General features: G+C 59.2%; 1 protein-coding gene across 2 annotated transcripts in view; it reads left to right on the top strand.

Moving 5' to 3' along the window:
* The window catches only part of MYOM2 (myomesin 2), a 61,499-nt gene extending 36,821 nt beyond the window's left edge, over window positions 1–24,678 (top strand). For both annotated transcript variants that reach the window (XM_070408076.1, XM_070408077.1), the window contains exons 16-37: window positions 324–498; window positions 1,839–1,960; window positions 3,904–4,091; window positions 4,506–4,632; window positions 4,762–4,940; window positions 6,712–6,826; window positions 8,986–9,142; window positions 9,227–9,333; window positions 10,248–10,292; window positions 10,797–10,933; window positions 11,647–11,791; window positions 11,884–11,943; window positions 13,161–13,228; window positions 14,020–14,133; window positions 14,814–14,901; window positions 15,393–15,431; window positions 16,886–16,991; window positions 19,257–19,420; window positions 19,642–19,678; window positions 20,656–20,678; window positions 22,656–22,711; window positions 23,990–24,678. In XM_070408076.1, the coding sequence (XP_070264177.1) occupies window positions 324–498; window positions 1,839–1,960; window positions 3,904–4,091; window positions 4,506–4,632; window positions 4,762–4,940; window positions 6,712–6,826; window positions 8,986–9,142; window positions 9,227–9,333; window positions 10,248–10,292; window positions 10,797–10,933; window positions 11,647–11,791; window positions 11,884–11,943; window positions 13,161–13,228; window positions 14,020–14,133; window positions 14,814–14,901; window positions 15,393–15,431; window positions 16,886–16,991; window positions 19,257–19,420; window positions 19,642–19,678; window positions 20,656–20,678; window positions 22,656–22,711; window positions 23,990–24,307 (2,570 nt within the window). In that variant the 3' untranslated portion in view covers window positions 24,308–24,678. The remainder of the gene's footprint in view (window positions 1–323; window positions 499–1,838; window positions 1,961–3,903; window positions 4,092–4,505; window positions 4,633–4,761; window positions 4,941–6,711; window positions 6,827–8,985; window positions 9,143–9,226; window positions 9,334–10,247; window positions 10,293–10,796; window positions 10,934–11,646; window positions 11,792–11,883; window positions 11,944–13,160; window positions 13,229–14,019; window positions 14,134–14,813; window positions 14,902–15,392; window positions 15,432–16,885; window positions 16,992–19,256; window positions 19,421–19,641; window positions 19,679–20,655; window positions 20,679–22,655; window positions 22,712–23,989) is intronic.
* Window positions 24,679–25,193: the final 515 nt, after the last annotated feature.

Raw genomic sequence — 25,193 nt, 5'->3', positions numbered from 1 at the left:
ACACAGTTACGACCCACTTAGCCAAAGCACAGTGTCACCGGAAGATCCCTCGGTCGTCCGGGTGGAGGGACGGGCGATTTCATGATTGTACCCCCTTTTCTGTGGGGCCAGGTGGGGCCTTGGGAGGACAGAGATGCCTGGCAGGCACCCCTGGGCCCTCTGAAGGTTCGCCCACCCTCGTCCTCCTCCTCCTCGTCCAAATTTTATCTAAAGACCCAAACTTGGGCTGCCATGCCCTGTGGACAGAGGGGCTGGAAGGTCGTGGTGTGTCTTCTGAAACCCCAATATCACTGACCATGTACCAATCCGTCTCCCCTGTGAAGTCACCCCCTCTGCGCCCGGCCGGGTCCTTGTATCCCGGGACACAAAGACGTCGGTCGTGGTGGAATGGGACAGGCCGAAACACCAAGAGGACCTACTCGGCTACTACGTGGACTGCTGCATGGTGGGATCCAACGTCTGGGAGCCCTGCAACCACAAGCCCATCAGCTACAACAGGTGTGGCCCCTCTCCCCGATGTCCTGCGGCCCTGGATCACTGCCTGGGGGGACAGTTCAAGAAACAAAACTGAAATAGGAACCACAGGGCACTGAGGGCAGCATATCCCGTGGTAGACACCTCTGAGAAGATTGTATACATGAACTAGGAGCCACAGGGCACCGAGGGCAGCATATCCCGTGGTAGACACACCTCTGAGAAGATTGTACACATGAACTAGGAGCCACAGGACACTGAGGACAGTATATCCCATGGTAGACACACCTCTGAGAAGATTGTACACATGAATTAGGACCCACAGGGCACAGATGGCAGCATATCCCGTGGTAGACACACCTCTGAGAAGTCTGTACACATGAACTAGGAGCCTCAGGGCACTGAAGGCAGCATATCCCATGGTAGACACACCTCTGGGAAGATTGTGCAGGATGAGTCTGTCTTGTTCACACAGGGTGGGGGTTTTGAAGTTGATGAGCTAGTTCCTAGGCACCTGGCTTAGTGGTTTTCCTGCTGATGAAGAAGAGTTCCAGCACCTTCTTTTCTGACCTCATCCGCATTTAGGATTTGCCTTGAATGGAGAGTTAAAACAGCAACCGTGATGTGAAAGGTGTTTCATTTTTCCATTTTAACTTTCTGAATGTTTAAAATTGCTCTGTTCACATAACTGGCCGTCTCTTCTCTCGCCAGCCATCGGGACAAATCCCAGGGGCCTGGCTCCTCCCCACAGGGGCGGTGGGGGGCGCCGGCACCCCCATCTCCGCTCCCACCTTCCATTTCCCCTCGCTTCGCACGGAGCGGGCAGGGGCGTCCGAGTGAGTGAGGCGACCCCAGGACACGCTGTCCACGGTGGCCGCGTTACCAATTATGGCCCAGCTGTCATTCTTTTCAAACTTCTTTATTTTTTACGAAAATACTTGGGAAAGCTGTGGCTAGGAAAAGATGAGATGTAATTGAGGAGAATAACAGAGTTTACTTACCGTCCGTGGCTAGAACCCAGGAGCGTGTCTCAGAGCACAGTTCTCTGGCGGAGGGTATTATAGATGGTTACAGTGTTGCCTTCTCCATAAGATACATGATGCTTTGTGAATTATAAATTATAATTTAAATGATAAGCTATACACGTACTGAGCACTTACCACAGGCAAGGCACCTGTGCTGAGGTCTTTAATATATAATATGTTTTTATTGATTTCAGAGAGAGGAAGGGAGATAGAAACATCAACGATGAGAGAGAATCACTAACTTAAAACATAAAACAAACCCTCCCAAACCCCCAAACGGCCTGTTTTTGTGAAGGAGGGAAAGGCCCCGCCCGGCAGCCACGCCCCCTGTTTCCCCAGGTTCGTGGTGCACGGCCTGACCACGGGTGAGCAGTACATGTTCCGCGTGAAAGCGGTGAATGCCGTGGGGACCAGCGAGAACTCTCAGGAGTCGGACGCCATCAAGGTCCAGGCCGCGCTCAGTAAGTCACGCTCGCTGCTCCGTGTCCCTGCGCCAGGGCTTCTGCGCGACACACACGTGTGCTGCCGTGTGCAGTGTCACCAAGAAAGGGTGGCGTGATTCGCCCCCCAGAGAACGTGGGGTTCTGCGGGAACCGCTCACCCGGGCTCCTGCCTCGGAAATGCCTGTGTGCTGATTAGCCACATGCTAACAACATGCCAAGACATTCCCATTCACGTGCCCACATTAAAGTACATGCTGTGGGCCCGGGGTTCTCTCTTCAGTCAAAGGCTGAGGTCAGGCAGCATCAGTGGCCTTTGGAGCTGCCTCAGTGTAAGGAACTTTAATTCATGGCCCCGGGAATTGCAGGTGTTTATGTAACTTTGTGGCTTTGTTCCCAGTCACCTTAGAACATTGTTATTGTGATGGAACTGACCAATCAGGTCCCGAACTGCAGGATGGGCGGGAACTGCGGGTGTGTGAGCTGCTGTTCTGTGACAGTCAGCCACGTGGGCTCCACGGATCCCACCACAGGCGTGCACACAGTCAGGAGGGTCTATGACTGTCACATGGGCTCCACGGATCCCACCACAGGCCTGCACACAGTCAGGAGGATCTGTGACTGTCACGTGGGCTCCACAGAGCTCCGCACAGGCCTGCACACAGTCAGGATCTTCTGAGACAGGACGTTGCACGGGCCACGTTTGGGTCATAGTAGGACCTTTGCATTTCTGAGAAATACACTTTGCTATTTAATTATTTTTGTCTCCGGCTCGATTTGCCATTTTCAGCAACGAAGACTTCTCTTCTGAGGGTCATGTTTCTAGAATGTCAACTCTAATAACATGTAGGTGGGCAAATCCAACAAAAATCAATTATCCCTTTGTCTCGGGGTCATCATTCTAATCTCTGTTTTCCTTAGTGGGCACTTGCAGACACTCCCTTCCCTTTTTAAGTCATTCCCATGAGGTGAGAATCAATGATTTAAAATCTTACCCTATACCAGGGGGTCCTCAAACTATGGCCCGCGGGCCACATGCAAATACAAATATTGTATTTGTTCCCGTTTTGTTTTTTTACTTCAAAATAAGATATGTGCAGTGTGCATAGGAATTTGTTCATAGTTTTTTTTTTTAAACTATAGTCCAGCCCTCCAACAGTCTGAGGGACAGTGAATTGGCCCCCTGTTTAAAAAGTTTGAGGACCCCTGCCCTATACTAAGAAGAGCCCATTCTCAGATCACCTGTGTCTCAGGTGACAGAGGGCGCTGGATGCAGGTGACTCAGATTTGGGGTGAAGGGGGAGCTGAGACACATCCTGCTCCACTGGTTAGAGATGAGGGTCCCGCACCAGCCGGGGCTCAAACGGGAACCCCGACCTCATTCCCGCTGGACGAGCCTGAAGCTCCTGGGACCTCGCAGGAGGGGGCGACTCACCTGCGCCCCCCTGGCCGTGGGGTGGCTGCCAGTCCTCGCGGTGGGAGGGGCCAGCCTCGCCAGGGGAGGGTCTTGATTCAGTGTCAAGGCCACTCTGACACCATCGGCCCCTGGTATTGTCAGAATAGGGGGAGGCGTATTGGGAAGGAGCCAGCAGTACCTATGAGAGAACTTTTAAATATATTTTTATTGATTTCAGAGAGGAAGGGAGAGGGAGAGATAGAAACACTATTGGTGAGAGGCAATCATGGATCAGCTGCCCCGCGCATGCCGATACTAGGGATCGAGCCCGCTACCCAGGCTCGTGCCCTGACCGGAACCGAACCCTGACCTCCTGGTTCGTAGGTCAGCGCTCATCCACTGAGCCACGTCGGCTGGGCTCTGAGAGAATTTCCCAACTTTCTTTGAAAAGAGAGATGAAAACAGATGGTTACAAGGTCCGCCAAGAAAGGGGCAGCGGGCCAGCGCGCAGGGCCGCGGGGTGGACGGAGACAGGGCCGCGGGGTGTTGACTCTCGGTGTCCCCGCAGCCGTCCCGTCCCCCCCGTACGGGATCACGCTCCTGAACTGCGACGGCCACGCCATGACGCTCGGTTGGAAGGTGCCGCGGTTCAGCGGGGGCGCGCCCGTCCTGGGCTACTTCGTGGACAAGCGCGAGGCCCAGCACAGGAACTGGCACGAGGTCAACGCCGCGCCCGTGAAGGAGCGGCTCCTGACGGTGGGTGTCGGCCTCGTGGGCTCCGTGGGGTGCACGCGGTGGCCCGGCCCTTCACCCTGGGCAGAGCGCGGTGACAAACCCGATCCACACCACAGCTCCGGGGGCCGGGGGCCGGGGGCCGTGGCTCTGGGGCCGGGAGGGTCTCCGATGTTTTTCTTTCTTTCTGAGGAGCAGTGAGGGGAGGAAAGGCAGGTGAGTGGGGGGCAAACAGCCCGGTAGTGATGCCTCGGGGACCGGTGCCCAGGCCCGGCGTGGCCCCCGCAGGTGCCTGATGCTGCGATGGGGGAGTGGGGGGCAGTCAGGGGGCCGGCAGGCCCCGCCTCGCGGTCACTCTGTGCATCCACAGGCGCCCGCGCCACCAGCGGACTGGCAGGCGCTTTGACTCGCGTGTGAATGACTCTCACCATCTCACAGGTGGAGGGCTTGACCGAAGGCGCGTCCTATGAGTTCAAAATTGCTGCCAGCAACCTGGTGGGCATCGGGCAGCCCTCGGACCCCAGCGAGCTCTTCAAGTGCGAGGCCTGGACGGCGCCGGAGCCGGGTAGGGGTCAAGCTCCTGGACCTCCCCTCCCCTGCCCCGCCCCCCCCACACCTGCCTCACACCCAGGGCAGCCGAGAGGCGACTCCCTGCGTGCGTGCGGGGCGCTGATCGGACCCCCCGCTGCTCTAGGTCCTGCGTACGACCTGACCTTCTGTGAGGTCAGGGACACCTCGCTGGTGCTGCTGTGGAAAGCACCCGTGTACGCGGGCAGCAGCCCCGTGTCCGGCTACTTCGTGGACTACAAGGAGGAGGGCTCCGAGGAATGGACCCCCGTCAGCGAGGCGCCCACGGCCCATCGCTACTTAAAGGTGGGGTGCCCTTCGCGGCCACTGCCTCTGGGGGTAGAGGGTCGGTCCCGGTGGCAGGCCCACGCCGGGACGGTGGGTGCCGAGGGGACCCTCGACGCCGCGGCCCTGGGGACCGTGGCGTGTGCTCCATTTCTGCCCCGAGCTCGGCCTCGCCACCCGACAGCACTGAGTAGCGGAGGCCTCAGACTGTCTGCGCGGGCGCCGTCCCTGCCTTCCGTGGGGCGTGGGTATTAATTACTCTCCCCGCCCAGCCCCGCAGGGACTGTGCTTAGCTCACGGTTGCTAGTAAAGTCTTTTTAAGAAAATATTTTTTTATTGATGTCAGAGAGGAAGGGAGAGGGAGAGAGAAACATCAGTGATGAGAGAGAATCATGGATCGGCTGCCTCCTGCACGCCCCCCACTGGGGATCGAGCCCACAACCCGGGCCTGTGCCCTGACCGGGAGTGTGTGTGCACGTACAGACACACACACACACACGCACACACCTTTACAGTTTCACATCTGGCAGGATTGTGAGGGGACAGTGCTCTGTCCTCCCTCCAAATTCCTCTGTTTTAGCCCCTCCATTGGCCGGTGGCTGGGGTCATGTGACAGCCGCCCTGAGACCCGTCCCTGGCTCACGGCCCGGCTGCGACGTTCTCTTTGGGTCGCGGGCTCGGGGGTGTGACTGACAGGAAGTGACGTGTCCGCCCTCAGAGACAGGCCACATCCGCGCTGGGCACCCGGCGGCACCCCGGGCCACGTGGCGGGCATGGCAGCCTCTTCCGGAAAGCAGTCGACCATATGAATGAATAAGCCAGCTTCTACGAGTCTAGCTACGCCAGTTTGTTGGGAGTTTAGCAAATACACACTTACTGTGGTCACCAATGCGGATCACAGCACCCATGGCGAACATGGGTGTAACAGGAGGGGGACCCAATTGTGGTGGCGCCCAAGGATGGGGCATTGTGCACAGGAAAAACTCATTTTCAAACTTCTATTAGCCCCACAGAATTGTGTTAAATGACTCTACTCACCAGATTAGAAACTAGATGGTATGATTTCAGTTCTGCTTGAAACTATGCAAAGAGAAAAGAAAGAGGACGCATCAGAATCGTCACAAATCGCCCTGCCAGGTGGCTCCCTTGGTCGGAGCATCCTCCTCCCCCCGCCCGCCCCCCGTACCCCAAAAGGTCACGACTTCCATTCCAGGTCAGGCACACGCCTGGGGTGGTGGGTTCGATCCCTCGTCGGGCGCCAACAGGAAGCGATAGGTTGATGTTTCTCTCTCTGTCTCTCTCCCCGCCTTTCTCTCGCTCTGAAATCACTAGAAACATACCCTCAGGTGAGGATTAAACAGAAAATTGTCGCCACCCTGTGTGTCCCTGCAGTCAGGCCACGAGTGGGAGTCTGTGCAGCTGTGTGAGCCGATGACACAGTGACTCCAACCGGAGGAGTGTGATTCTTTTAAAAGCGTATACATTTTATTGATTTCAGGGAGGAAGGGAGAGGGGGAGAGAGAGAGAAACATCAATGAGAGAGAATCATGGATCGCTCCCTCCTGCACGCCCCACACTGGGGATCGAGCCTGCAGCCTGGCCCTGTGCCCTGACCAAGAATCGAACCCTGACCTCCTGATTCCTGGGTCGATGCTCAGCCACGGAGCCACGCCAGCCGGGCAGGAACACATTTCTTTATTTTTTGAAAAGAAAGCGTATTCCTTACAAACTGAAAAATAACCAAGTTCCCTCCATTTCTCTGTTCTCGTGGCGTCTTCCCCGCCACCTCCAGGTGTGTGACCTGCACCAGGGTCAGAGCTACGTCTTCCGCGTGCGGGCGGCCAACGCCAGCGGCGTGGGGAAGCCGTCGGACCCGTCGGAGCCGGTGCTCCTGGAGGCCAGGCCGGGTGAGCTGGGACGGACGGCGGCTTCGGGCGAGGGCACCCCGAGTTACGGGCGTGAATGTGGATGAGGCCGGGTCAGGTTTGGAAGCCGGTGGACGGCAGGGACACAGCGAGTTCTCAGGGACCGCGGGCTCTCCGGCCGGGACAGGCGAGGGCACGCTGAGTCCGTGTGGGCGTCGGCGGAACCTTTATTTGACGTTAACACAGCGTGTGCACGTGATGGTGGCTTTTATCTCACCGGGGATTTGCGGCAGGAAGTGACGCAGCCCCTGCTGATTTTTGGCTGCCGGTAAGGAGAGCCCAGGAGGTGGCCCCGACAGGGATGTACTTCTTTGTTTTATTTTTTTTATTTTAATTAATTTTGTTAATCCTCACCCGAGGACATTTTCCCCATAATGTTTTTCTGAGAGGGAGAGACAGAGAGAGAAACACTGATGTGAGAGAGACACATCGATGGGCTGCCTCCCGCTGGCGACCCAAACGGGGCCAGGGATTGAACCTGCAGCCGAGGTCCATGCCTTTGACCCGAAGTTGAGCCTGAGGCCCTTCGGTCTGAGGGCCAGTGGTCTAACCACTGTACAACCTGACCAGGACCAGGGCGTACTTCTGGGGGTGACGGAGCTCGCGGGATGCGGGGGGCGGGCGTCCGAGCTGCGGGGGGTGGAGCCGGCTGGAAGGGGAGGTGTCCCTCCTCCTCGCCCTGGGCACCGGCTGCACTGGCTTCGTCCCGGCTCTGGGCCTCCCTGTCTCCCCGTCCCCCTGACCAGCAGCCTCTGTGAGCCTGGCCTCAGCCCTCACCCGGAGGCGGGGCATCTCCTCCATCCTAGTTCCTCAGAGGCAGGCGATTCTCCCCGGCCCGGGGGAGGGGGCCAGGTGCCCACCTTGGTCAGCAGGTAACAACAAGGCCGCCTCTTCCCCCTCGAAAATGCTGGGCCGAGAGGAGGGGAGCGGGGGAGAGAGGGGGGAGCCCCCTGTGTGGCGTGGCCGCTGGGCTCGGGAGCGGCCAGGGCCGACCTCAGGGAGAGAAGGACCTTCGGGGCCGGGAGTGGCAGCGCCAAGGTGAGCCCAGTGGTCCTGCGTGCAGAGGGGGAAATGGCCACACGTGCAGGAATGTGGAGGCTTGGAACAAACTGCAAAGCCCCCGTCTGTGTGCGGCCCCTGTCTCTGTGCAGCCCCCCATCTGTGTGTGCCCCCATCCATGTGCAGCCCCCCATCTGTGTGTGCCCCCATCCATGTGCAGCCCTCATCCGTGTGAGGCCCCCCATCCATGTGCAGCCCCCCATCCATGTGCAGCCCCCATCCATGTACAGCCCCCATCCATGTGCAGCCCCCATCCATGTACAGCCCCCCATCCATGTACAGCCCCCATCCATGTACAGCCCCCATCCATGTACAGCCCCCCGTCTGTGTGAAGCCCCTTGTCTGTGTGCAGCCCCCCATCTGTGTGTGCCCCCATCCATGTGCAGCCCTCATCCGTGTGAGGCCCCCCATCCATGTGCAGCCCTCATCCGTGTGAGGCCCCCCATCCATGTGCAGCCCCCATCCATGTACAGCCCCCATCCATGTGCAGCCCCCATCCATGTGCAGCCCCCATCCATGTACAGCCCCCCGTCTGTGTGAAGCCCCTTGTCTGTGTGCAGCCCCCATCTGTGTGTGCCCCCATCCATGTGCAGCCCCCATCTGTGTGCAGCCCCCCATCTGTGTGTGGCCCCCCATCTGTGTGTGCCCCCATCCATGTGCAGCCCCCATCTGTGTGCGGCCCATAGTCCCTGTGTGGCTGGAGTGGCTGGCTCCTTCCCGGCCCTAATGTCCTAGGTCCATGGTCGGCAAACTGCAGTTCGTGAGCCACATGCGGCTCTTTGGCCCCTTCAGTGTGGCTCTTCCACAAAATACCACGTGTGGGCGCGCACATACAGCACGATTGAAACTTCGTGGCCCATGCATAGAAGTTGGTATTTTGTGGAAGAGCCACACTGAAGGGGCCAAAGAGCCGCATGTGGCTTGCGAGCCGTGGTTTGCCGACCACTGATCTAGGTGGAGGGTGAGCAAAGCTGAGGACTCCATGTCCGCCCCCGCCCCCGTGTCAGGCCCTCTCTGAGGGGAGGCCCACAGGACAGTGTGTCCCTCCGTCCCACGTGGTCACCTCGGTGCTCGCTCCGCAGGCACGAAGGAGGTCAGCGCGGGGGTGGACGAGCAGGGCAACATCTACCTGAGCTTCAACTGCCCGGAGATGACCGACGCCTCCCAGTTCACCTGGTGCAAGGCCTACGAGGAGATCGCCGACGAGGACAAGTTCCAGGTGGAGACCGTCGGGGACCAGTAAGTCGCACCGGCGGGGGGCGGCCGCGGCCCTTCGACACGCGGACGAGCAGAAGTCCTGACGGCCGGTCTGCCTGCCCGCAGCTCGAAGCTGTACTTCAAGAACCCGGACAAGGGGGACCTGGGCACCTACTCGGTGTCCGTGAGCGACACGGACGGGGTGTCGTCCAGCTTCGTGCTGGACGAGGCAGGTGAGGTGTGCGGATGTGGGGCTCTTTCGAAGGTGGGCGCTGAGGCCCAGACGACTCGCTTCTTGGGAAAAGGGGGTGATTGTGGGAGGCGGGGGTGGGGGGCCATGCAGAGAAGCCCATGTTCACTGGGAAATGACACCCGCTCTCGGGCCGTCCTCGTCCTGCTGGGAACGTGCGAGCGGTAGTGGCACTCGGTGGCTTGGGCAGCGGCGGGCGCACTAGCGTGGACGTCCTCACATCGATGCGAGGCCCCCGTGAATCATGGGGGCTCCCCTCGTTCCCCCCAACATCCCACAGTTGGAGGACAGAGAAAACACACATATATGTCTCCTGTGTGTGAGAGCCCATAGCGGATCCCTCCCTCGCTCACAGGGAGGAGACGCCAGAAAGAGTGGGCCGTCCCTCCGCTCACCGCGCCCCGCGCTCCAGGGCAAGGCAGTGGCTTCTGTGGTGGCTGGCAGCGCAGAGGCGGCTCGCTCCCTGCCTGGCTCACTCACCTGTCCGCCCTCACCTGCTGTTCTTCAGGGAGGGCCAGCCGTACGGTCCCTTTTTTTATAACAATTTTTTAAATTAATTTCAGAGAGAGGAAGGGAGAGGAAGATAGAAACATCAATGATGAGAGAGAGTCATGGATCGGCTGCCTCCTGCACGCCCCCCACTGGGGATGAGCCCACATGTGTTCTGATCGGGAATCGAACCGTGACCTCCTGGGGCATAGGTCGGCCTCCACCACTGAGCCAGGCCTGCCGGGCAGGGTGCCATTTCTGTAAGAGAGCCTCTTTCCCTGCGCGTGGGAATGCCTCTCACGTCCTCGGTTAACTGTGGTGGCGCGGCCTCCGCCTGGTCAGCCTCCTAACGTTTGCACACGTGTGCACTGGGGTCCACGCCCATGGGCACGTTTCTCTTCCTTGTAGAGCTGGAACGCTTGATGGCGCTGAGCAACGAGATAAAAAATCCCAGTAAGTGAGCGGGGACCTGGGCTGTGCGGGGTGGGGCGGGTGGGCACGGGGGTGGGGCAGGTGGGTGCGGGGTGGGGGGGTGGGCGCGGGGGTGGGGCAGGTGGGCGCGGGGGTGGGGGGGTGGGCGTGCCCGGCTTTGTGTGGTCAGGGCCCCTTTCCTCTCAGCCCGCAGGCTGGCCACCTGCTCACTCACAACCAGTGCAGCTCTGACTGTCGCTGGTAGAAATGTTCATGCATTGCGAGAGCTTTGGATTTGGGGTTCAGGGTGGCTGCCGGGCCGAGGGGAGCCTCGGTGGCTGAATCCCATAGGACACAGAGTGCACCTGGGTGTCAGGGGGCGCCGAGAAGGCCGCCCTCACGCAGGGTCCGAGCGGGGCCGCCTGGAGCCGGACCTGTGTTTCTGGGTGCACAGCCCCCTCACCCGGGGGCTCACTGGGGGAGGCTCAGAGCAGGACCTTCCTGCGAGCGCTCCCGCGCAGGGCGCTGACGGCCTCCTCCCCGCAGCCGTCCCGCTCAAGTCCGAGCTGGCCTACGAGGTGTTCGAGCACGGCCAGGTGCGCTTCTGGCTGCAGGCCGAGCAGCTGTCCCCCGACGCCAGCTTTCGGTTCGTGATCAACGACCGGGAGGTCTCCGACAGCCCGGTGAGTGCGTGTGTGAGTGTGTGTGTGAGTGTGCATGTGTGCCTGTGTGTGTGTGAGTGCGTGTGAGCGTGTATATGTGTGAGTGTATATGTGCCTGTGTATGTGAGCGTATGTGTATAAGTGTGAGTGTATGTGAGTGTGCACACACGTGCGTATGTGTGAGCATGTATGTACATGAGCGTGTGCCTGTGTGTGCAAGTGCGTGCCTATGTGTGAATGTGCATGTGTGTATATGAGTGTGCTCATGCACATGTGTGTACACGAGTATGAATTTGTATGTGCGCGCATGCTTCTCTGTGTGTATGTGCGGGTACGTGTAGCATGTGCATGTGTGTGCATGTGTATGTGTGCACGTATATGTGTGTGTGTATGTGTGAGTGTATGTGTGTGTATGTGAGTGGCTCAGGGTCCTGGGGGAGGAGGACGCTGTTGTGAGGGTGGCTGTGTTGTGGCTGCATGTGTGTCTGTGTTCTCTACCCCACGCGTTCAATGGTCTCAGGTTTGGTGCGTGTCCGGGGGTGCATGTCTGCTGGCGGCCCCCCCCCCCCCCGCTGCCCCCCCCGCCAATACACACAGGACAGGGTTTCCGCACATCTGTGTCCGTTGTTTGACGTCTGGTTCACCAGTGGGTTTAGTGGATCCACTTCCTTGTGTTTTCGCGTGTCCCGATCCGAGCCGTGAGCTGTGGGTTCTGTTTCCTCGGTGGCTTCCAGACGCACAAAATCAAGTGCGACAAGTCGACCGGCATCATCGAGATGGTGATGGACCAGTTCACGGTGGAGAACGAGGGCACCTACACGGTGCAGATCCACGACGGGAAGGCCAAGAACCAGTCCTCCCTGGTGCTCATCGGAGACGGTAGGCCGCCGAGCGCGCCCGCGGGACAATTCAAAGCCCTTCTGCTGGCAGGAAAACGCATTTCACGCCCTTCTCCCTCCCTGTGAATGTAGCGTTCAAGGCTGTCCTGGACGAGGCTGAATTTCAGAGGAAAGAATTTCTCAGGAAACAAGGTAGGTGTCGGCCGCTCGCCCACAAGCAGTGCGAAACCAAGGGTTAGGGTTTGAGTGTTTAGTTCGGCCAACCCCGCGAGGCCCCGTGGCTCGGTGCGGTCTCAGCGGCCAGGACTCACACGTCTCGGCTCCAGACACTTGGGTGCTTTTCTGTCCTCTGCCCTTTTCCCAGGAACTGGCTGTTTTACTTACTTAAAATCGGGAACGTTTTAGCTTTTAAATGTTTTAACTGCGAACAGTGCATGTTAAATGTATTGTTTTTAACAATACACGCTCACTAGTTACAAAGTAAAATGGATAAATCTTAGAATCTGAAAAATAACGCAAGGGTTTAATATTTCAATGGGATTTTTATGTGGGATTTCTATGCCTTTTGAAAAACATTAGAATATGGATTATAAAATATAACATCAAGGCTTTTTTAAGTTTGTTGTTTTTAGTTATTTTTATTTTTAATAGTAAAAAACATTTTATTTTACCATTTCTGCATTATAAACTTTTTCACTGTGTAGGACATATTTATTGAAAGAGTTCAATACATGCTTTCAGCATCTGCCTTGCGTGTTTGTGTTGAATGGGCTGATGGCATTGCTATTAGGGTATGAATTGCTTCTAAGTTTCTTGTAAATAAACACAGTATTTTAAAATACAGATAAATCCACGTTGGATTCAGAGTAGCATGTGTGTGCAGTGTTGCTGGCCGGGCTGTGTGTCCTCCCCTCCCCTCTGTGCACCCCCCGCTCTAAAGCGTCCGTGCCCGGCCTCTGGCGCAGCGGGGCCTGCGCTGGGAAGGAAGGAGGACGCCGCCTCCTTCTGAAGGGCAGAGGCGGCAGGTGGCGGCGGGAGAGTGAGCGGACCGCGCACACATGTCCGTTTCAAGCCCAGAAACGGGTTTTCCCAGTTCCTACTGAACAGCTGCTTCCTCTGCCTGAAATGCACACACATATACACACACATGCATACACATTACACATGCACACACCCCACACATGTTTACACACGCAAAACACATAAACACACATCCCACACACTTACACACATACACACATGAAATACATACACACATACACATGCACACATATACCCCACACGTGTTTACACAATGCAATGCACATATGTACACGCACTTGCACAGTACACATGTGCACAAACACGCATGCATGTATACACACATGTGTTAACATGTAATATGATTCCTTTTCACTTTGCTACCCCAGGCCCCCACTTTGCCGAGTACCTGCACTGGGATGTCACTGAGGAGTGTGAAGTCCGCCTGGTCTGCAAGGTGGGCGGGGCCGGAGGGAGCGTGGCCCTCACCTGTGGGCTCCAGGGACCTGCGGGGAGCTGGCGGGTGCGAGCTGGGCTGGGTCAGGCCGGGCGGGCGGCACACCTCTGGGTCCCGCGGACGCTTTAGTTCTGAGGCTGCCAGTGTCGTCTGGGAAGGAGCCCCCATCCACCGGGCTGAGCGGGGGAAGTTCCTGCCCTCCGTGGCGCTGCGTCCGGGATGTCGCTGCCCAGCCAGGGTCCTGGACCTGGGAGAAGGTTCCACGCGGTTAACCGTTTAGCACGCGCTGCGTGCGGCTCATCTGCATCGCCGACATCGTGTCCGCCCGGAGGCCGTCTCACCCGGGGCTCGAGCAGGGGCCCTGCCTGGCCAGAGCGAGGGCTTCACGCTTTAGAAGCCGGGCCTGGGGGATGCATTGCCACCTTCGGACCCATGGCTTGTGGTTATTCCTCACTGCAGGGTATTTCCCTTGATTTTTAGAGGGAGGGGAGGGAGGGAAGGAGGGAAGGAGGAGAGAGAGAGAGAGAAGCGTCCATGTGAGAGAGGCACATGGCCACTGTTGCCTCCTGTACGCACCCTGACCGGTACATGCCCTTGACTGGGAATTGAACCCAGACCTTCCGGGCCCCGGGCCGATGCAGGCCCCGCGCTCACTGCAGGCCGGACTGCAGTCTCCGCACGTGCCTCCGTCTGAGTGTGATGAGCGCGCTTCCTGTTGAGGCCTGGGCTGCCCCAGCAGAGCCTTTGCCTGTGAGCCGAGGGTCACCCCTGAACCCGGCTCTGTCTCCCAGGTCGCGAACACCAAGAAGGAGACGGTGTTCCGGTGGCTGAAGGACGACGCCCTGTACGAGACGGAGAGCCCGCCGGACCTGGAGCGGGGCGTCTGCGAGCTGCTCATCCCCAAGGTGCGCCGCCCCATCTCCGGGCCCCGGGAGCCGGCAGAACGGGCTCTCAGGTGCCTGCGGGCCCTGCCTGTCTCCCGATTGCAGCCTGGTCTCCGTGGTTTGCCAAGGAAACCTGTCAGCAGGGATTCCATGTTGTTTTATTTTTATTTTATTTTATTTTTATTTTTTAAATATATTTTATTGATTTTTTACAGAGAGGAGGGAGAGGGATAGAGAGTTAGAAACATCGATGAGAGAGAAACATGGATCAGCTGCCTCCTGCACACCCCCTACTGAGGATGTGCCTGCAACCAAGATACATGCCCTTGACCGGAATCGAACCTGGGACCCTCCAGTCCGCAGGCCGACGCTCTATCCACTGAGCCAAACCGGTTAGGGCTGTTGTTTTATTTTTAAAAAATGTTTTTATTGATTTCAGAAAGGAGAGGAGAGGGAGAGAGAGATAGAAACATCAATGAAGAGAGAGCATCATTGATCGGCTGCCTCTTCCTCTCCCCACCCCGCCCCCACACTGGGGATCGAGCCTGCAATCCAGGCATGTGCCCTGACCAGGCATCGAACCATGACCTCCCGGTTCATCGGTCAACACTCAACCCCTGAGCCACGCCGGGTGGGTGCCAGGTGTCCGTTTCCTGTGGTGACGGTCATTTCGCCGCCATGTGGGTGTGCTTCACTCGTAGTTGTCCAAGAAGGACCACGGGGAGTATAAGGCGACCTTGAAGGACGACAGAGGTCAAGATGTGTCCACCCTTGAGATAGCCGGCAAAGGTACAGCAGGCCCTCCGTCCCTCGAGGAGAAGTTCGTTTACCGACGGGCGAGGCGTGCTGGGCCCTTCGCCCGCGCCCTGGGCTGTAGCACGCACTGCTCATAGCAGCGGCCGTGAGAGAAAACAGGCTTGTCCTTCTGCTGCGCGTGGGGTGGTGCCGTGGTTGGAATGACGCGTGGTAGGCCTGGGGGTTCTGAAATGTCACCGTGGTCCCCCATCAGACAGCGGGTCTCACCCCAGGTCTGACGGGGCCCCAGGAGGGAATCTGGGAGGAGGCGATCCGCTACCCGGCTGGGTGCAGGGGGAGCGAGCTCTGCTCCTTGTTCACGACGGGGAGCGGGTGGGGGAGTTACTCCACACCAGCCTATGGACACGTGGCGCCTCTTCGTGTGTCCCTTTACAAACGCGTGTGACGATGTCCCGTGTCGACACATGAGAAGGCCGCGCTGGGAGGATTGCGTGTAGTGACCGTGTGTCTGCTCTCTCCCTCAGTGTACGAGGACATGATCCTGGCGATGAGCAGAGTCTGCGGTGAGTCAGTGCCCGCTCGCATGGGGTCGTTTTGGGTGGGAGTATCGCTGTCCCCGGGGGGCGGGGAGCGGGGACCCAGGTGCCCGCCCTGCAGGGACCCCGGTGAAATGCCAGAGCAGCCGCCTCACGGGCTCGCGAGGGCGTCCGAGGGCTCCTCCGCGTTATGTTTAGAGTTTGTTTTATGAGCCCTGCTCGCACCCCGCATGCCGCGTGAGTGTGAAGTGCCGCCAGGTCTCTGTGCTTTCCGCGTGAGCTGAGACGGAGAGGGGGGACCGAGGCCGTGAGCAGGAGGCGCCCCCTTAGCTAGAGCTGGCAATCGGATGGGGGCGCCCACTGGTTTAATTATTATTATTTTCTTCCTGTTTTGTCAAATGGGTTGGGGAGATATTGATCAACATCTCATGCAGGTTTCCGGTGTGGGTTCTGGAATAGGATCTATTACACCCAGTGCCCCACCCCAATGGGCCACTGACTCTGCAGAGTCTTAGGAGAGACCCCGTGAGTGTCCGGTGGCAGGCCATGTCCCTGGGGACGGGGCAGTGTGCTCTCCGTCCCCCAGTTAATTCCCGGCAGGTCGAGGGGCACCTGACTGCCTGGGCCCCTCGGACTCTCGCGGACCCTGTCACTCACGTAGGATTCTCTCCTCACCCCCGGGCGTTCCCGACATTGTCACCCACCCCGTCCTTAACATGGGCAGCTTCTCCCTGTACAGGGTTCTCCAAAGTGCACCGCTCCCCGAGGGGCCAGACTCCCGCTAACGCCTTGGTGCTGAGTGTGGATGGGACTCGGGAATGTCTGACCCGATAGCGCAGAAGCCGCTGGCGAAGGGAGAGTGGACTTCCTCCCGGGGGTGGCACGGGCGATTGGTCCGGCTGCTGAAATGTTGGTTAGGAAAAGTATAAGTGCCCCATGCCCTCAGGATGAAGGCCTCCTAACGGTGCCCTTGACGTGAAACCAGAAGTAGGACAGGGCCTCCTGGCCACGCGCCGGGTCGGCAGCGTCTGGGGCTCGGGCTCCCATGGCCAGTCCCGTTGGGGATGTCCTACTGTCTTGGGTTCTGGATCAGCGAACACAGCACTTCCCGTGTCACAGTGCAATCCGCATGCTTCCCCTCCTGTCCACAGGCTGAGCCGCTCAGGGGCGGGCACGCTTCTCTCCTTACAGCGCTCAGCAGGGTTCGGCCAATGACTTGGGCGTAGCAGATGCTTGTTTGATGAGTGACTGTGGCAGGGGACAAGCGTGAGGACCTGGGGCTGACAGACAGAGGCACGGGTGTGGGAGTGCGTCTGTGCTGGGGGGCGAGGACCTGCCTACAGCGCTGTTTCCCCTGACGTGGTTCCCACTCACGTGTCTCCCACCCACGTGGCTCCTGATCCCGTGGTTCCCGCTCATGTGGTTCCTGCTCGTGTGGCAGGGCTGCGTTTTGGGATCTGAGCGTGTCTCGCTCTCTGCAGGCTTGTCTGCTTCTCCCCTGAAGATACTCTGCACCCCGGACGGAATCAGACTGCAGTGTTTCATGAAATACTTCACCGAGGAGATGCGCGTGAACTGGTACCACAAGTAAGTCCCAGCGCTGTGGACGGGCCGTCTGAGGACCAAGCCAGTGGCCGCGCCCTCAGCCCCTGGGGTTCTGAGAAACAAGGACAGGCCTCGGCTTGGGCCGGGCCCAGCCTGGCATGGGGAGGCGGGGGCAGGAGGCAGGTACAGAAATGCCGGACCCGGTCAGAGGCCACCTCCTTCACCGTCTCCTGTGGTCGGTGTGGACAAGGGTCGTTCCCCGGGTGACACGGGGCTGGGCACTCAGTGCAGAGCTAGTCCAGGAAGAACGAGACCAAGAGCCACATCCAGAGTGTCCGCCGCTGCCTTCCTGGGAGGCAGCCTGAAGCGAAAGGACCACATAAGCCCAACGCTTACGATGGGAGCACGGCAGCCGGCGAGCCTGTGTGCGGGCAGGCTCTCCTCCCGGGCGCTGCCCAGGCTTCGCCAGGGGGGGGTCCCCTGGGAAAACACTCGCGATGTTCACGATGGTCACAGCACTTGCCGAGGGTCTCGTCCAGCCCGTGGGGTCCGGCCCTTTCCCGTCACCCACCCCCAGCTCATCCCCAACAGTCGCCAGAGCTCCAGGTCTCCGCGGGGAGCACCGGGCAGCCACCGGGGCCTCAGGGGCACCTGCTGGGGGAGGAGGTGGGAAGGGCCGGTCTAACCCGAGGACATGTCAACAGTGTCAGCTCAGCTTTCAGCGGGGTCAGCGCCCCAGCGTCTTCAGCTCCTCCCTGGACCCAGCCCCTGTGCCTCCTCATGCCTTTATTTATTTTTTTAAAATATGTTTTTATTGATGTCAGAGAGGAAGAGAGAGGGAGAGGGAGGAGATAGAAACATGAATGATGAGAGAGAATCTTGGATCGGCTGCCTCCTGCACGGTTGAGATTAAGCCCACAACCCGGGCATGTGCCCTGACCGGGCATTGAACCGTGACCTCCTGGTTCATAGCTCGATGCCCAGCCCCTGAGCCACGCCGGCCGGGCCCCTCCTCGCGCCTTAGATGTGCCATGTCCCCAGTGACAAACTCTGGCTGCGAGTATCCGTGTTGAGCGGCATCACCTGTGTGGGTGGATGAGGGGGAGCGTGAGCCCTTCTGGGGGGACCAGTGCTCTGGGCTCTTCCTGTCTGGATTGGACGCCAGGCCTCTGTCTTCGAGGTGATGCCGGGCATGTGGACAAGGAGGTTTTAGCTGGTGTCTGGGTGCATGCTGTGCTTTTAGCAGCGTGGGACTCAGACCCGGGGGGCGTCACAGGCCCCGGCCAAGGGGCTCCTTGGGGAATGTGCTAGAGGCAATGTCTTTTAGTTGTTGTTAATCGTCACCTGAGGATATTTCCCCACTGCTCTGCAGAGAGAGTGAAAGGGGAGAAGGGAGAGGGAGAGGGAGAGGGAGAGAGACACATCGACTGGTTGCCTCCTGCATGCACCCCCACTGGGGGCAGTGAGCAAACCCGCAACCCAGGTATGTGCCCTTGGCTGGGAATCGAACCTGCAACCCTTCAGTGTGTGGGATGACACTAACCACTGAGCACACCGGCCAGGGCTGGGCTCCGCCCTTGGTAAGGCTGAACGACACTCCACCGAGCTCTGCTTGTCTGTCCGTCACCGGTGTTGTTCCCACCTGCTGGCCGCTCACATGGTGCCGTGGCACCCGGGGCCCATGCAGCTCCTCGTGTCCCTGCCGTCAACCCCTCCGGGTTTAGACCCAGAAATGCAATTGCTAGATCACATGTAATTAAAAAATTTTTTTGAGGGAAAAATGCCATTCTGCATAGAGTATTTTTTTTAAAATGTATTTTTATTGATTTTGGAGAAGAAGGGAGAGGGAGAGAGAGATAAAAACATCAAAACATCAGTGATGAGAGAGAATCATCGACCGGCTGCCTCCTGCACACCCCCTACTGGGGGTCAAGCCCGTAACCCGGGCATGTGCCCCGACCAGGAATCGAACTGTGACCGCCTGGTTCATAGGTTGAGGCTCAACCACTGGGCCACGCTGGCTGGGCTGCATAGAGTATTTTAAAGTCCATTATGTTATGGCCAACACGGATATATTAAATAGCAATTCATCTTTAAAAACTAAGCATTGTGTTTAATTTTAGAAGGTGTTTGGGTCTGAGCCACAGATGTAGAGAATAAATTACTAACATCCTGAAAAGCCTGTCCTGGTAGAGGCACCGGCCAGTTAGACGAGGCCTCCGCCTGAGCCCGGCCACTGCCCCTCGGGGACTGGCATGTGACTGAGATCTGGATTCAAACATGTCCCGTTGCCTTTTCTTGTCAAAGAGACGCCAAGATCGCGTCCAGCGAGCACATGAGGGCGGGCGGCAGCGAGGAGATGGCCTGGCTGCAGATCTGCGAGCCCACGGAGAAGGACAAAGGGAAGTACACCTTTGAGATCGCGGACGGCACCGACAACCACCAGCGCTCGCTCGACCTGTCCGGCCAAGGTCAGAGTCCTGCCTGGGGCTCAGGCCTGGCGGGTGGGGACGCGTGTGGGATGCAGGGAGGGAAGCCTCTGGCGCGGTGGTTCCCATTGGGAGACATTCTTTCTGAATAATCGGCCCACTCACTGGCTGCCGGCCGTGTTCCTCGGGCAGATGCACCGCGGGCATGCGGGCCAGGGGGCCAGGGGGCGGGCCCTTAGTGACGCTGACCTGTTTCCTTGCAGCCTTCGACGACGCGCTGGCGGAGTTCCAGCAGCTCAAGTAAGACTCGCTCGCGGGTCCAGACTCGCCGTCCAGGGCTCCGGGGCCTTGTGGTTATTCTGGCCGAGGGACCTCGCTGGGCGCCCGGGGGACCCGAGGCCTGTCCTTCCCAGGGAACTGGGGTGCAAATGGCAGTTTGAGCCGCTCTCTGTGCAGACGGCAGACGCTCTTCCACCCTGTGAATGTGTCTGTCAGTTACTGCCGAGGGTCTGGGAACCCCGGGTGGGTTTCAATGAGTAAAGTGACGAATTCCTTTTTTAAAAAAATATATTTTTACTGATTTCAGAAAGGAAAGGAAAGGGAAAGAGAGATGGAAACATCCATGATGAGAGAAAATCATGGATCGGCTGCCTCCTGCACGCCCCCAACTGGGGATGGAGCCCACAACCCGGGCCTGTGCTCTGACCGGGAATCGACCCGTGACCTCCTGGTTCATAGGTCGACGCTCAACCACTGAGCCGCGCCGGCTGGGCAGTAACTCCAGAGTTCTAAATGTGGATGAATTTTAGGGCATCCCACACAGAGCAGCCACTGGCCAGCACCAGGTCATTCAGTGAATATCTGTGAATGGATGAATGGGTGACCAAACAAATTAGAAACCGGCGTTTCCCAAAAGATCTGACACTGTCCAGTGCGACCTGGGCAATTCAGGGAGAAAGGAAGTATCTGCGACTCTGAGTCTGAATGTGAACTCAGCGTGTCAGCAGCTGGAAGACAGGGTGGCCCCTCTCAGGAGGGCGGTGGGCATCGGGGAAAGGCGTGTCCTCTGAGAGAAAGCCGGCGTCCCCCACCCCCCTCACCCCAGCCGGCCCCTCCCCTGCAGCAGGCGTCCCCCACCCCCTCACCCCAGCCGGCCCCTCCCCTGCAGCAGGCGTCCCCCACCCCCTCACCCCAGCCGGCCCCTCCCCTGCAGGATGTGTGTGGGTGCGTTTTCTCACGACTCTCTTCTGCTCTCTCCCTCCCCCCTTGACGTTCAGGGCGGCTGCCTTTGCAGAGAAGAGTAAGTACCGGGCGATGGGAACAAGGGCCTCAGCTGTGGGTGGGCAGAGGCCGTGCTTTAGAGTGTCACCCTGTGTATCGAACGATAAAGGGCAGAGCTGCTCGCTCCCATGGGGCACCTCCATGCTGCTCCCCACCCGCCCTGCTCACACCTGCCTTGCTCACACCTGCCCTTCTCACACCTACCCTCCTCACACCTGCCCCATTCACAACTGCTCCCCTCACACCTGCCCTGCTCACACCCGCCCTCCTCACACCTGCCCTGCTCACACCTGCCCCCTCACACCTACCCTCCTCACACCTGCCCCGCTCACACCTGCCCTGCTCACACCTGTCCCCTCACACCTGCCCCCTCACACCTGCCCCCTCACACCTGCCCCCTCACACTTGCCCCGTTCACACCTGCTCCCCTCACACTTGCCCTGCTCACACCTGCCCTGCTCACACCTGCCCTGCTCACACCTTCCCCCTCACACCTGCCCCTCACACCTGCCCCCTCACACCTGTCCCCCTCACACCTGCCCCCTCACACCTGCCCCGCTCACACCTGTCCTCCTCACACCTGCCCTCCTGAGGCCTCCAGCACCCCTGGCCACCTGTCCTCCTGCCACCACCCACCTGTTCTGTGTTGTTTTAGGAGATGGTCAGGCAGGGGGGGCTGCAGGAGGAGAGACTGGAGAGGCTCAGGAAACAGGTTTATGACACGTGCAGGCTCTAGAGACAGGCCCGTGTGCTGGGGCGCACCAGGGCTGGGGGCAGGAGGCAGAAGGCAGGAGCTGGGAGCTGACAGGCCACCCCCTTACTGGGCTTCCCTGGAAGGCAGGCGGGCAGGGACACTCGGGGTGACTGGATTGAACAGTCGGGGGCTTGGGCTGTGGGCGTGGTCCCTGGTTGTCCGGCACCTGGCCCTGGTCTCAGGCTCTGGATGGCTGGTGGGTGGATCTCAGGTCCCCCAGGTCTCCCAGGTCCCCCAGGTGCCCCAGGTGCCCCAGGTCTCCCAGGTCCCCCAGGTCTCCCAGGTCCCCCAGGTGTCCCAGGTCCCCCAGGTCTCCCAGGTCCCCCAGGTGTCCCAGGTGTCCCAGGTCTCCCAGGTCCCCCAGGTGCCCCAGGTGTCCCAGGTCCCCCAGGTGCCCCAGGTGCCCCAGGTGTCCCAGGTCCCCCAGGTGCCCCAGGTCTCCCAGGTGTCCCAGGTCCCCCAGGTGCCCCAGGTGTCCCAGGTCCCCCAGGTCTCCCAGGTCTCCCAGGTGTCCCAGGTTCCCCAGGTGCCCCAGGTCCCCCAGGTCTCTCAGGTCTCCCAGGTGCCCCAGGTGCCCCAGGTCCCCCAGGTGTCCCAGGTCCCCCAGGTCCCCCAGGTGTCCCAGGTCTCCCAGGTGTCCCAGGTCTCCCAGGTGCCTAGGTGTCCCAGGTGTCCCAGGTGTCCCAGGTCTCCCAGGTGTCCCAGGTGCCCCAGGTGTCCCAGGTGTCCCAGGTCCCCCAGGTCTCCCAGGTGTCCCACGTGCCCCAGGTCTCCCAGGTGTCCCAGGTCCCCCAGGTCTCCCAGGTGTCCCAGGTCCCCCAGGTGCCCCAGGTCTCCCAGGTGCCCCAGGTCTCCCAGGTGCCTAGGTGTCCCAGATGTGCTCTGGGCTGGGCTGGGCTGGGACAGGGAGGTTTTGAAGATGTCAAACATCACACTATACAGAAATTAAAAATAGTTCCTATATATACACATCCTTGCACCGCCCTGGTCTCCAGACCCACAGGCCCCTCTCCCTGAGTTATAGCCGGGCCCTTTCCCCTAGTTCAGCCCCAGGCACCCCTCCTGCGCCCTCAAAGCCCCGCTCACACCCACGTCCCTGCCAGCCTCCCCAGCCTCCCCTCAGGTGCCGTCCTCCACCGAGTGGCTGTGCACACCTGTATACAGCCGGTGCTCAGCAGGGGCCGGGGGAGGGAGGAGGACACCCTGCTGATGGTTTTCTCAGCTGAGTCCCCTCCATTGCAGATCGTGGCAAGGTGATCGGTGGTTTACCTGATGTGGTGACCATAATGGAAGGCAAGGTAAGGACGTACGGCAGGACCCCAGGACGCACGGGCTCAGCCATGCATGCAGCCCTGCAAAGGGCCATGCGGAGCTGGGAGCGTGCCTGTCACTCAGCCTCCGGGGGGCTGGGCTCCCCACCCCCTCCTGCTTGGCCCGCTGCCTCTGGTAACCCTTGTGCTAATATCTGAGCCGACAAGCCACCCCTGGTCCTGTGCCTGGTGTCCACCGGGGTCTGAACCCTGGTCCTGGGCTGAGGCGGGGGCCAAGGGGGGGGACCAAGGTTGGGCAGGCCACACCCACACCCACAGGAGGCACCTGCCTGTGTAGAGGTGGGAGCCGCCCTCTGCGAGTGTGACACCCTTTTGGAACGTGGACTGGGCGCTGTTTACCGAGTTTTAATGGGTCACCTGTTGGCGGAAATGCTGACGTCCAGCCTGCACCCCTCTGGTGCCTCAGCTGTAGCTCAGGGTCTCGGGACACATAGGGAGAGGATTTATTCACCCAACACATAGGTGGTGGCCCTTCTCCTGGGCCGCTGCAGAGAGCTGGGCGTGAGGCCAAGCAGCCTGGGCTCAGGGCTGAGCCGTCGCTGGGAAACTCACAGTGGTTTGGCGTTACCAGGGTCCGGCGGGTTTAGCTGAATGTCCACATGGTTGCTGTGTACGACTTGCTATAAGTCAATGCATTCTCTGGATTTGCAAGAGGGTCCATGGGTCTGAATATAAAGGAAGGTGAGAAAAAAGCCGAAACATCTGTAAAACGTGGATCTATCTGATTACTTTCAAATTCTTTAGCCGGCTTAGGCCAGCGGTGGGGAACGTCCAGCCCGCGGGCCATAGAAGGCTCTCGAAATCATTTGGTCTGGCCCTGCCGAGGCCTTAGGGACGAGTTAATGAAATGTTTGACCAAACACAGAAGGCTCATGTGTCAGTGGGTAATTTTGTTTGGTCGCGAATGATGTTATAAATGTCCAGATGGCCCTCGGCAGGACAAAGGTTCCCCATCGCAGGCTTAGGCCCTGGGTCACAGCTGAGGATGAATGGAAGGAATTACCACGGGTTTTTCTCAGGAGCTACTGCGTGAAACTGCCCTTGTCTGCATCCTGCCGTTTGGGGACCCCTGGGGTCTGGCGTGGTGCTCACACATGTAAAGAGCATGTTGACTCCATGAATGGGGTAAAGGACCATGATGAGGGTTGGTGCCATTCAGAGGGAATCTGACCTTCCTCTTCCTACCTCTGCCCTCCCTGCCCGCCGCCCCCCCCCCCCCCCCCCCCCCCCCCCCCCGCCCCGCAGACCTTGAACCTGACCTGCACGGTGTTTGGAAACCCCGACCCCGAGGTGGTGTGGTTTAAGAACGACAAGGACATCGAGCTCAACGAGCACTTCTCGGTGAAGGTGGAGCAGGCCAAGTACGTCAGCATGAGCATCAAGGGCGTGACCTCCGAGGACTCGGGCAAGTACAGCATCAACGTGAAGAACAAGTACGGGGGCGAGAAGATCGACGTCACGGTCAGCGTGTACCAGCACGGGGAGGTGATCCCCGAGGTGCAGCCGCCCCAGCAGGCCACGCCCAAGCTCATCCCCGCCTCCGCCTCCGGCCCGGCCCCGTGAGGCCGCGCCCGCAGTCGGGATGCCGTGTGCTGTGCCCAATGCGTGTCGCCAGCTGAGTGTCCCCCCGTGAGGCCGCGCCCGCAGTCGGGTGCCGTGTGCCGTGCCCAATGCGTGTCGCCAGCTGAGTGTCCCCACGCGTGGCCCGAGAGCGAGCCTGCGCTCCGCGTGTTTAGCTTCGGCATTTGTTCAGTATAGTCTAGGGCCCTCGAGGCGGGAAGCCAAGGGCTCTGTGCAGCGTCCTGTCCACACCCAGGTGGACTCCCCGTGCCGACAAGACCCAGCAGCCCTGGCTCCTGGCTGGAGCCCTTTATGCTGTGCTACCAGCCACTGTGTTTTCTCTTGCTTCCAACTAATAAAACTTTACGAGGCGACTTGTTGTGGTTCTGTGGCACCTGGTCGTACCTAACTACCTCCACTTCCTCGCCCCTTCATTATGATGATCGGGCAGGGTTGCAGCGGGGAGGGAGCCTGCAATCTGAGAGCCTGGGGGAGGTCCCTCCAGAGCCTGACCCCTCAGGGCGGGGGACAAGGTGATGGGGCCTGGCCGGAGGGGCACCCGCAGAAGGACAGTCCCTAGGAAGGGGGGCACCTGTGCAGACAGAGAAACACTGAGTGGTTCTCACATTGTGGATTCAAAGGTCTCTGTGAGGAACATGAAATGCATAGATGGCCACATTCTTATCTTTACAAAAATCATTTTTATTTTTCCATCACAGTTGATATACAATATTATATTAGTTTCAGGTGTGCACCCTAGCGATTAGACATGACATAGCTCACTAAGTGATCATCCTGATAAATCTTGTACCCTCTGACACCATACGTAACTATTAGAATACTAGAGGCCCGGTGCACAAATTCGTACACAGTTGGGATCCAGCCGGCC

This window comes from Myotis yumanensis, unplaced genomic scaffold (assembly GCF_028538775.1).
Source record: "Myotis yumanensis isolate MYYU_CA2020_CCGP unplaced genomic scaffold, mMyoYum1.0.hap1 SCAF_3, whole genome shotgun sequence".
In the NCBI taxonomy this organism is placed as follows: Eukaryota; Metazoa; Chordata; class Mammalia; order Chiroptera; family Vespertilionidae; genus Myotis; species Myotis yumanensis.
Note: the sequence above shows the minus strand (reverse complement) of the source record. Positions and strands in the feature narration are given on the sequence as shown.